This window comes from Aplysia californica, unplaced genomic scaffold (genome assembly GCF_000002075.1).
Source record: "Aplysia californica isolate F4 #8 unplaced genomic scaffold, AplCal3.0 scaffold00146, whole genome shotgun sequence".
Classification (NCBI taxonomy): Eukaryota; Metazoa; Mollusca; class Gastropoda; order Aplysiida; family Aplysiidae; genus Aplysia; species Aplysia californica.
Genome location: NW_004797416.1, coordinates 951,146 through 963,158, shown reverse-complemented (window position 1 = coordinate 963,158; position 12,013 = coordinate 951,146). Strand labels below are relative to the sequence as shown.

General features: G+C 41.6%; 1 protein-coding gene across 1 annotated transcript in view; it reads right to left on the bottom strand.

Annotated features, from left to right (window-relative positions):
- Positions 1-3,001: 3,001 nt before the first annotated feature.
- The window catches only part of LOC101850883 (SR-related and CTD-associated factor 4), a 40,553-nt gene continuing 31,541 nt past the window's right edge, over positions 3,002-12,013 (bottom strand). The window contains exon 17 of the mRNA XM_005097114.3: positions 3,002-8,717. Coding sequence (XP_005097171.1) covers positions 6,912-8,717 — 1,806 coding nt within the window. The 3' untranslated portion in view covers positions 3,002-6,911. The remainder of the gene's footprint in view (positions 8,718-12,013) is intronic.

Genomic DNA, 12,013 nt, shown 5'->3' with positions numbered 1-12,013 from the left:
CGTTTGTTTTTTGAAGGTCGCGACTTGCCACTCGAACATCGGATCATGCGTGTAGGCCGACAGCGTGCGCGAGAAATTCAATAAAAATAAAATTAATACATGTAGGCCTACCGGGTGCCCATTCGGATCGAATCGGGTCGGGTCGACTAATGGCGGTTCAACGCACTATAGTCTCCTCCCTGTTTTGAGTTTTGAGTCAAACCCGACAACATAAAACTGTAGTAACCGGTGCGCCGTAAATAAAATTTAACTAAACAAACACAAAGGGTAAAAGTTACCCTTCACGATTCACACAACACTGCCATTTAAATTCCCTCCCACAATCACTTCATCAAGAGCCGATTGCCACATTTGCGGTTGCCGTGTTGAGAGGTCATTGAACCCTACACCTACACAAAAAAACAACTGAGGAAATGTCGATAACTTTCTTGTACGAACTATGTTGTTAGGCCGACCACCAGTATCAGTCAGTCAGTATCAGCTTCTCCAAATCTACACTGTGACTGTGACTGTCCATTACCGCATTCCATCTTTCCGGGCGCACATCCAATCGTTCGAGTTCGACTCGCGACCTTGGGGGGGTTAAGGTCACGATCGAATTCGCTCGAATTGAGCCACGATGGCGGTAGCTTACAAACAGTGGGTCGTCCTTTCCGGTTACCGGTAGATCTACACCCCTTTGGCCTCCTCAAAAAATGTGAGGAAAAGAAGAAGAAGGGGAAGGGACATGAAACGACAAGAGTGGATTCGCCTTCCTTCACCCCCTTTTTTGTTCAGATAAAAATTTCAATCAGATACATGTAATGGCAGTTGGGTATTGGACAGTGTAGACTTTGACTAGCTGAATTGCGAAAAATCTTGAAAGCTTTCCCCCAAGACAAGTATTCAAGAACCTCTCAACCGAGATGCGGCAGCCGGCACATGAACGGTGAAGCCTTCTACTTCTTCTATCCAAGAAGGAAGAAAACCATCTGATCTCTAGATCAGATTTTAATAATTTTATTTAAAATAGAAGGCCTCATGGCTGTGTTGTAAACGCCAAGATATCATTAACAACCCCCCCCCAGTTTTCTATTCTATTCTTCTTGTCAAATTTGACACAACATCAACAAGCAAGGGATGGGTCTTCGAAGTGTAAACTGAAAAAACCACCATTCATTTTAAAAATAATCGAACCGATCTGATCCGCAATGGGCACCCAATAAAAATAAAATTATATCAGTTGTTGTAGCCTATCACAAGTAGGCTACCAGTGACAACTTACCCTCAAAGTCAAAGCTTGTCATGGGTGTAAGTGTCTAGAATCTAGTTTGTCCGGAGAGGTTTCATGCTTGTTTGACTTTGAGTTTAGAAGAAGAGAAGCACATCAACACAACATTAAAATAAATTGACCATTTTTGGTGCTGCAAAAAAAAAAATTGTTGAGTAAAGAGAAGCACATCGAGACAAAAATGGTCATTTTTGCGATTTAGTTTAGTATTGAGGAAAAAAATAGTTTTTAAAAAGTAAGGAGGACAAACAGTAAAAACTGAGGGAAAGTAAAGAAAGTAGGCTAGGACCTGCCAATACCGTACCGGTAAACTAAATAATGCCCTCCAACTCCAACCACCGACATGCTAAAAAAATAAGACCGTGTATCTAAACAACAAAGACAAAGTCAGAGAGTAAAGAAGAAGGACCTTCTACGATAGTAGTCTAGAGAGATATGATGTGTATCATTGTAGGCCTACAAAGTGGCGCCCTCCACCAATCACCCGCGGGGTGGTGCGATTTGAAAGGGAAATAACCGCGAATAAAAATGACACGTGCAAAGTAAGGCCGCGTGTCGCGTGTGTGTCCACCAAGGCCCAAAACTACTTATTTTGATACACTGATTCAGAATCTTATTTCTTTTACTTTTACAACAGGACGTAACTTACATTGTTGTTGTAGATTGTTATCATTCATGACAAAAATTGAATTTTTTTTTTGTTTGTCGGCAGAACGCAGTGTCCTGGGTCCAGCCAGCCGGACGGTCTGCCGCCGCTCGATGCTACCAGCACGGTACAGACTCTTAATAACAAATAAGTCTATGGTCTTCGGTCTGTGGTGATGATGTGATTAAATTACGTACTAGATCTATCACTGATATTGATCTCGGTACCGGTACTATCACTATCACCACTAACATTCGAATTTTATTATAATAAAAGTAATGCCACTTCTTCACATGACGGAACCTAGGCTAGAAGTCAAGCTGAAGTACCGGGGATCTACATCAAAATCATAGTAGCCTGCGGTACAGTGAGATCTACAACAGATTATAATGCCTAGATCTAACAATAAAACCCACAGCGGTATAGCTCTAAATTATAAAAATAAAACTGTTCATTTCATTGTTGATGAATGTTCTGAAAGAACTGAAGTAGTGAAACTAAAACCACCGATCTATCACTACTATCAGGTATTCAGAACTAACTTTAGCTCCACGACAGCGGGCGAGGAAAGAAGAAATTTTTAAAAAAGTAAAAGAACAATGAAGAAGTTAACACACCTTCCTTCACCCCCTCCCAAAGACAAAACAACAAAGGACAGTCATGATACAGTAGGCCTACTGCGTGTAAACCAATTTTAACATTTTTTAAAAGACGGAAGTGGAGGGGAGAGACCTACACCTACAGCCAGCTACACCCCAAGTGCCCGTCACGCTCAAATTCTGAAACTGAAACAGATGGATCTGCTCCTCCTACTCCCTAGTCCTAGAGCCTGGGCATCACCAGGAATCTCGATACGGTATTTTCTTCTTCTATCATTCAATGAATCAAATAGATAGAGGCTACCACTACCATTACTACCAATACAGTTCAACGAGTCCTCGGTCACTGCAGAACTATAAGTTACAGTTACAGCCACAGAAGACAATGAATGGGAGAACATCATCATGGCCTGGCCATGTCTTGCAAAATGTAGCCTACTATTGCACAATTTCAAGAAAATAATAGGCTGTCAATTGTCAGTATAATGAAGTTTTTATTCCCTGGACTTTATTTTTATCAGTGACAATTTCAAAGTTCAAGGTCAAAACATAAGTCAAGTGTCCCCCTTCCCCAGAAGGCCTGCAAACTACAAAGAGCGCGGTCAGGCGGGGCAACAACTAGAGCTAACTTGAAGCTTGAATTAGAAGAACAGTAAAAAACAGGCCTGGTGTTCTGAAGCAGACACCGATCTGTGACCTGTCTACTATTAAATTACCAAATGGACCCCCCTCTCCCCCTTTTTTTTCCAACCAATCAAAGAAAAAAAGAAGAGAAAAACGGTGGTAATCCAAGACCCAAGAATAAATTAAATATATGTCATAGGGCAAACAGAAGATTACTTATTACTGAAAAAATGTTGCAAAGCAGTGGTGGGCGACTGAACTACGAGATTCACGAGTGTGGTCCCTCTTTAACTTTTCCCCTAACCCCTGTGAGAACAAGCTGGAGTATGACAAAAAATGACAGTGGAATATAGCAGCACAATGCACATTAGGCATAGGCTGATACATACCTGGGGCCAAGAGCATTTCACATTCAAGTGCCTGCCCAGCTTATGGTTAACATTAAAATTAAACAGGCTATTGAGACAACAACAGAAACACCATGGTCCGTACACAAACAAGAATTGTAGAAAACTAAAGAACAACTTTACTAGTCTGTAGTAGATACCGGTACCCTATTCCTCACAGAAAATAAAACCAAAGTAAATTTCAGTTAATTCAAATCGCCATACAATTAAAATCAACTCTATTGAAAAAAAAGAGAACATCGTTTTGTAGGCTTTGGCCTACTACCTTACGATACAAAGTACTCCTCCCCAACTTTCAAATAAAAACAAAGGAATTTTGGCATCAAAATAATACAAATCTGAAGAAAAAACAAAATTTCTCTTGCATTGCAATTTCAATTTATTTCACTTACTACTGGAGCTGAATTGCAAACAAAAGATCCCCACCAGCTGATGATTTAAAAGTAGCGAAAGTCCCAAACATCAGCTTTTATAGAACAGGAACAGAGCAGAGCCTACAATGACGGAAACCAACAAGCATTAGTGTTGAGGAAAGGGCAATCATTCATCACCATACATGTTATGTTGGAAATATTTTCCCGCCCACAGGGGCAAGCAGATGAAGAGCTGCTCTTGGCCCCGTCCCTGGAGAGGTCCTGAGGTCAAGGTGTTTTGAGTAAAGCGCCAATTTGGCTCACGGCTCCGCAGCGTGATGGATGGACGTGGAGGTTGATGTCCGTGACTATTTGTCACATAGTAGTACACACACACATACAATACACTTACCGTACCTCAGACTCATTACATTCACAGACAAACGGGAGAGCAGACAATTTTACCAGGACAGACAGGAGCATGCAAAGGACAATGCTACCTAGCTAACGTTAGGGGACTGATGATTCATGTGGATTATTAGAGAAGCCTTTCAGTTGACTCAAACTCTTTTCCAATCTCTCTATTTTTTGTGACTGAGACAGAGAACCGATCACTATCAACAAAATCTTTAGGTCCAGCTAACATTATAATAAGGTGAGTCCAAATTCTATCAAAGACAGAGTAAAATTGAGGCGTGACAGGGGTGCTGTTTTTTAAACCAACATTCTTGAGCAAAGCAAATCTCATTACAATTGTAAATAGTTTTGTGAAGCTCTATTCTATGAATGGAAGATAGGAGGCAGAGAATAACATCAATTAAATCATCATGAATTGTTGGGAGGACACAAACCAAAAAGAAGTAGATCACTCATGACTCATAAAGAATTCTGAACTACATTTAGCAGTATTTGGTATGCAATGAGAATGAAGCCAACCTTTTCCCAATTCCCCAAAACAGTTACCCTTCCTCCATTGTGAAACAAAGAATAATGTCAGCATGAGCATTATTATAATAACAAACAACAACAAAAATAACAATCATGTAACAAACATTTCCACTGCACACAATAAAGAATTCTCTAAAAGAACAAGTGTGAGCCTATAAACTGTAATTGACCTCTATGATGTCAATGATCACAGCAAGAGACAATGAGAAAGGAGGTCTAAGGACAGTGCCAGATAAACCGAGCGCAAAAGAGTAAAGGACCTCCGAGACCGTAACTGAACGAAGCCCGCAACATTGACTGACACGAAGGAAAAGAGTGTGCCTTGAATAGCATCACTCACGCGATCACTATCCTTAACCCTCTTTTCTCCTTGTTTCTCTAGTTAAAAGACAGGTCTCAACACTTCTGCTACAACTCCAATCCTTTTATCCATACAATACTGTAACCTACATCACATTTGGTGCATATATAAAAACCAATGTAGCCTATCAAATTTCTGGTACAAACTAGTATACTTAGATCAATTTAACAAGTCAAAATTAATAAAGCAGTGACGAATCGGCAATTAAACATCATTGTAGCTACCAAATTTAAGCCTATTAGAAATGTCAAGAAAGTGGAAGAAACAAAAAAATAATAACTGAGATCACAAGCGACAGTGGCCAAGATTAGTAACTGCAATACCTGGTATTTGAAAGGTGGGCAATTCTTTTTTATAGAGGACTCTTTCTCAACTTTCTGAGGAAGTATTCCTATTGTTGGAAGGTGACTCTACTGAAAATGAAAAACTGCTGAGATTTCACACAAGGTGTTACTGTTTACTGTCAATCGAAATTTTTAAAAAGTGTTGAAACCACTCATTTGTTAATTCTTCCAAAAACATGCTTTGCTCATTCAGCTCCCACAGACAGGAAATCCACTCCAAACAAAAAGGGAAAGTTATTAATTTAAATTTTAAAATATCATTTTTCTTTTCTAAGAAGGAAGGAAAGAAGGGAAAAGAAAAGTGCAAAGAGAGGGAAAAGACAAAAGGCATATAATATATAGTGATAGTTGGAAAAGTATAAATAGTATGAAACATAATCAAGACCCTTTTCTAAGACAGTAACAATCCATTCCCCCTCCCCCTCACAGTACAAGTCTGAATAATACCGGTGAGGTAAAACCATATGTCCCTACATAATGACAGTTCCATGAAAACAATACTTGAGGATCTGAGCCTGCGCATAAAAAAACTTTTTTAACAAAACAAAAACTCTTTCATCAGTAAAAATTATAAAGTAAACATGCAAAACCAACAAAACTTAAGAGTAATAAGAGAAACAATCCCCTGACAACCAATCTTCCCAATAATTCATGCCAAAAACGATAGAAAAATAGTCAATTTTTCAGCATGAATACAATGACTAAGTAACATATGGCATCCTGTCAACAATGAAATACTGAGAAAACTACACCAGACATTGCAGGACCATCACGTATACAATTTATGACATCACAAACAGTCATTCACGATCTCACTATAGTTAGTAGGAAAAGGTATGAAAGTACAGTATGGCACAGAAAACAGACAGAAAGAAGGAAAAAGAATGAAGAAGTGAAGGGAGATACAAGAATAAACCAGTTGAAGAGAGTGAAGGAATGAGAGTGACAGTGACAAAGAAACACAGAGCAAGTAGCCTACTGAGGAAACGAGACAGGTCGAATGTGAACAAGAAAGAAAGAAAGAGAGTCATAAAATACATTGCACACCAAAACAAACACAAAAACATCATGTCATCCCAGCACCCAGCCCTGCAGAAGTACAAATATATATCAATCAACAAAGCAGTCACATGCAATTTTCTAACAAAACGAAATTCCAGTTTAAATGATCATCATATCTAACAAAAATATACAATTTACAAATTGTACAATCATGTATTTCATTTCAAATCACTCTGAATCGTAAGTGAGCAGAACTTGCCAACAATTGCACACAAAGGCATATGCTTGATCAATGATACGCCTTCATGACGCATTCATTTCCCATGTTGCCCACAATTTTCCACCCTCACAAGTCATTCAAACATCAGCCTCCCCCTCAGCCTCACCACTTTCCACAGTAGCATCAGGGAGCAGAGCCTCTTCTGACGGACCTCCTTCTCCCGGCCCACTGTCAGTGGCAACAGGTTCACACACCTCTGAAGCAGGAGGAGGTTCCATAGCTGACGGGGGCTGGTCAATAACAGCAGAAGGGGGGTCAAACTCCGCAGAAGGCGGGTCAAACTCCGCAGAAGGCGGGTCAAACGGTGCGGAAAGAGGAGCTGCTGGAGGTGGTGAGGTATGAGTTTCCACCTCTGGCACATTGCAGGGAGGGGGAGACTCAACAACTTGTGGCACTTCCACAACAGGTGTCGGCTCCACAACAGCCTCTACAGGGGAGGCAACCCTTGGCGGAGAAGCCACAACATCCGGCCCAGGGGACTCGCTCATCGGGACAGGCTCGACAGCTGCTGGCACTACTGGCTCTGGGACGTCAACATCCACTGTATCATTGGCATCAGACCAGCGACTCGGCCTGCCCGACCGATGAGACACTTTCTCCCTCTCGTCAACATCTCTCCTCTCATCTACATCTTTCTGAGGCCCATCTCTATCTTTCTCATCACTTTTGGGTACACTGCGTTCATCTATATCCCCTGACCTCTCGTCAACATCAAGACGAGGCAACATTCTACGTTCATCTTTGTCTTCATGGTCCATGAACCCAACTGGAGGCCTGAAGGGGGCCCCAAACCGCCCACCAAATGCCGGCCTGTCCATTCCGCCAAAACCTCCCATCATGGGTCTGTGGGCAGGAGCCCCAAACCGGCTAAAGGTTCCTCCCTGAGCACCAGGTCGCAAGCCAAGCAAGCCTGGACCTCCCCTGGGCCGGATGGTCATTGGAGCAAAACCACGACCTAAAATAGGGCCACCCGGTGAAGGGCGATTGTTCCCAGCCATCTGCATCAGTGGCAATGGATTGGGGGACCTCCTGGACAACATGCTGTGAGGGGAATCGTCATCCCGTGATGGGGGCCGCTCTGAGCTGGGCAGGGGAATATCCGGACTGGCGTTGTTCATCTGTGTACTGGACACTGGCACAGTGGGCCGAGACACCACCACAGAGCCATTCATACTGACCGCCACAGGCAGAGGTCCCCCAGAGGACTGCGGGAGCAAACGTGTCGGGGCTCCGGCGGACATGAGGCCCGGTCTGACTCCAACAGCTGACACTGGCAAACGTACACCGCCAGGCGCAAGCGCAAACCCTGGTCCTGGACCGCCAGCCATGGCCAGCATTTGCTGCTGTTGACCAGGGGGCATCATGCGCAGAGACAGCATGGCTGACATTCCCGCTGCACTTGGCGCCTGAGCCCGTGACATTCCAGCCAGCATGGCATTCATAGGGCCTGAGGCATTTAATGGACCTCGAGGGCCAAAAGGGTTCCCGAGAGGGGCCCTGATATTCATCCCCGGAGGCATACGCTGGCCAGCATTTAGTGGCAACATACGTTCATCTGAATCCATGAGAGAGTCCTCGTCAGGCTCATCCTCCGCATTGACCTCATCATCTGGAGGCCACTCCTTGGGCTCCACCATCCCTCCTCGCATGTCACTGTCACCCATGCCAGACATGTTGTTATCATTGTTATTGTTATTATTGTTGTTAAAAAATGGTGGTCGCATTCCACCAGGTCCACCCATCTGTGGGAAGCGAGGGGACATAGCACCCATCTGTGGGAAGGCCCCGCGGGGGTTGGGGGAGTTCATGCCCATTCCTGGTGGGGGAGTGTCCATCCTGGGGCCGGGGCCTCTGAGCTGGTTACCTTGGCCAAGCATGCCACCCTGAAGACACAAAGAAAAAAAAAAGGTGTGTAAGCATCCCAGAAAAAGAGAAATGAAAGGAGAGATGGATGTTCTCCTCGTATCAATCAGGGACACTCAATACCACCAACCTATAGTGCCATCAAAAATTTGTGGCGCAACTTATCCTCAAACATTTTTTAACCATTCAAACTATATCACCTATACTTTACACAGCAGTAGGTACCAGTTTGTCTTAACTGTATCATGTAATTGCACAACATTTGAGGCTAGATTTAAAAACTTTTCTTCATAAATTTATGTTAGATACTATAAATCTCTCTCACGCCGGCAATGGAATTGTTCACGGCACTTCCCGCTTCTCACACACATTTTGTGTACATATGGCCTACGTCACAGCCCACCAATGACACTTTTTAGAGGCAAAACTCGAAACAAGAAATTTAATTTATAGTGAATACTTTTTAAAACTAAAGGCAATAAACATAATCTCGCGATTAGAAAAACTATTATGGGCTTGCTTTTAAAAGCGGTATTGTTCCAGCTGTAAACCTTTTCAATGTAGAAACCACCCACTGGTATTTTTTAATAGTGTTGATCAAGGAATTTTCTAGAATAGAGCTAACAGATGCTTACAAAAATATTGATCTGTTAAGACAAATTGATTCAAGTCACAGAGCAAAAACTGGAGAGTTTGATAGTTGAGGAGACATCTCACAATAAGTTGCGCCACCAATTTTTTGACAGCACAATGAAATGTCATTTCATTGTATCAACACAAAGTAGCTCAAATATTTATCCTTCATAGAGGTCCAAACGGGAAATCATCGGCTACAAGCCTGCCAAATGCTCTGGGCACTTAGAAGGAAATATTCGTCAAACCCAAAGCAGGGAGACCCAAAACTCTACAGGGGCCAAGACGACATGCAGCCTTTACTGGCACTAGAGACCAGGATGTACATAAACATTAGAGACGAAAGAGAAGTACAATAATTTACTGACAATTACAGTCTGACTTCTCCCTCCTAAAAATTAATTGGAGCCTCTGGTCAGAATTTATTATGTGTTTTTTTCGTTGTTGCTTGTTGGAGGGGTGGGGCCAGCAAACAGGCTTATAATAATCACCAGTGATGCTCCTCACCACTGCATGCAGAATTTGTACTTTTTTCCTCTTCCTCAAAAACCTGTGCCTTATCACTGGTAAGTGTCAAAAGACCCATTAACTACATCAGGCATTAAGTGTGAATGGGCTTCAGTGACCCCCTCCAATCCCAGGGACCCAGACACATGCCTTCCTCATATAAAGCTATGTCACATGATGTTACTGCATGGTTTAAAGTTTAAGTTCGCTTTCACTAAAGTTCTGGTCTTGATGACAAGGCCCACAAATCAAATTAAAAAGGAGTACAATGTTTTTAATAAGGCGGAGAATTAAATAACTCGGAATGACGAATATTGGTGATTTCTAAGGCAATTTACGGGTTTACAACACATGATAACTGCACTTTTTTACTTCTAAATTATTGGAGAATTCTAGGCAGAACCGTAAACAAAAAAGAAAAAAAATCTCAGGTTTTCAAGATGAAAACAGTTCAGTCTTGATATGTAGCCTGTTTTTTTTTTTAAGTATGCATTATCTGAATTGTCATTCATTTTGCTGTTTGCTGACACAAATAGATTTTTTATGCAATACTTTGTTGAATTACTTAGCAACCAATCAGAAAATAGGGCAAACTAATGATATGTGGAAGTTGAAGTTCATACACATAAATTAACCTATACCTTTGGTGTCGGAAACACTTTCGTATTGGGTGTACCGAAAACTTTAAGGAGCTTGATCTTCAAACCGGAGAAGGTAATTCTTTCCCCTATAGTGTCCTCAAATTTGAACGTTCTGTGTCGAGTAGTTGCATAGACCCGATCCTAAATGCGCGACTACCCCCCTATCCAAAGCGGCTTCGCACGGAGACCGGCAATTTTCCCCTCACTCCCTCGGCAAATGTATGCGACCTACAAATCCCCACATGACTTTTCATTGGTCACTGGAAATAGGGCAATGGCGGGCGCGCCCATCCGGTTGTTTTTCTCTCTGTTCCCCTGTAACATCGCGATGGAGGTATTCCGAGGCGAGCTTATCTCTCGGAATGTTCGCATCTCAACGGGAAAAAAGAACTTTTAATAGCACGCCATGCTAGATTGAATTAAATTACATTTTAAGGTTGGCATGGTCTAAAGTCATCAAAGAAAGCTTTGCCATTATTTAGTGAGGCCGCCATCATATTCTTAAAGATCCCATGTTGTGATAAGATGCTATAAATAAAATGCTCTCATCCTGACACCCCTTTTTCGCAAAATCTGAATATGTACACCAAAATTTTATTAATTATAACAAAATAACTACGAAATGATTAGTAAATTTGACAGCAGAAAGGATTTCTCCATCCAAAAACACATCGGGTAGCCAAGTTTCTCTCTAACACTCCAATTAACTCTTTGCGGGCGTAGTTTTTTTTTTGGGTCTAGACATTATTAACTTGTGGCTCGATTTGGCTATGCAGGTGGTGTACAAAATAACTTCATCGAAGCATAACCATCAGTCAAAACGTAACATAAAATATATCAAATTGAAGGAAATTGAATGACGAATACATCCCAATATAAAACAAGGATTAATTATTAACATAAGTATGCAATAGAAGGGTTAGCAATGGCGACGGTGATGAGAAAAATAAATTTTGATGGAAAAAAATACATTCGCCAAACATGTGAAAGCAAATCAGTATAGCTATCTTATTATTTATATACGGGCCCAGAGATTAATCCATAAATTTGCAAATGCCAGTGTTTTTCCGTAAAGCAATATTCCAATTTTTGTTTTGACCGGACTCTGGGGCTGAGATTTCGTTTCACATAGTTTTTGCAAAATGTTTCTCATTTTGTTTGATACCGAACCGAACTTTTTTGGGCCAGTAGTTAGTATTAGAGGCGATCGAAATGCGATCGCGTTTCCGACATTTCAAAGGTGTCTGGAGTCGTTGAAAAACAACGCAATTGAGTTTTTAAAAAGAAATAATGGATTTGAGTAAAAAAAAGCAAATGACAAATCAGATGAGACAGATATTGATGAAAACATTGCAGCAAGAGTTTGGGGCGATTCAGGTTAATCAGATGTAGAATTTAGATCTAGAGCCTGACTGCGAGGCTGAGAGTGAAAGAGACGGTTCAAACACTACGATTGAACTAAAGTTCAATGTTCAAGTTGAACATTTCCAACAGTGTGTGCATATAAAGTTATATTTTTTTGGAAACTAATATTC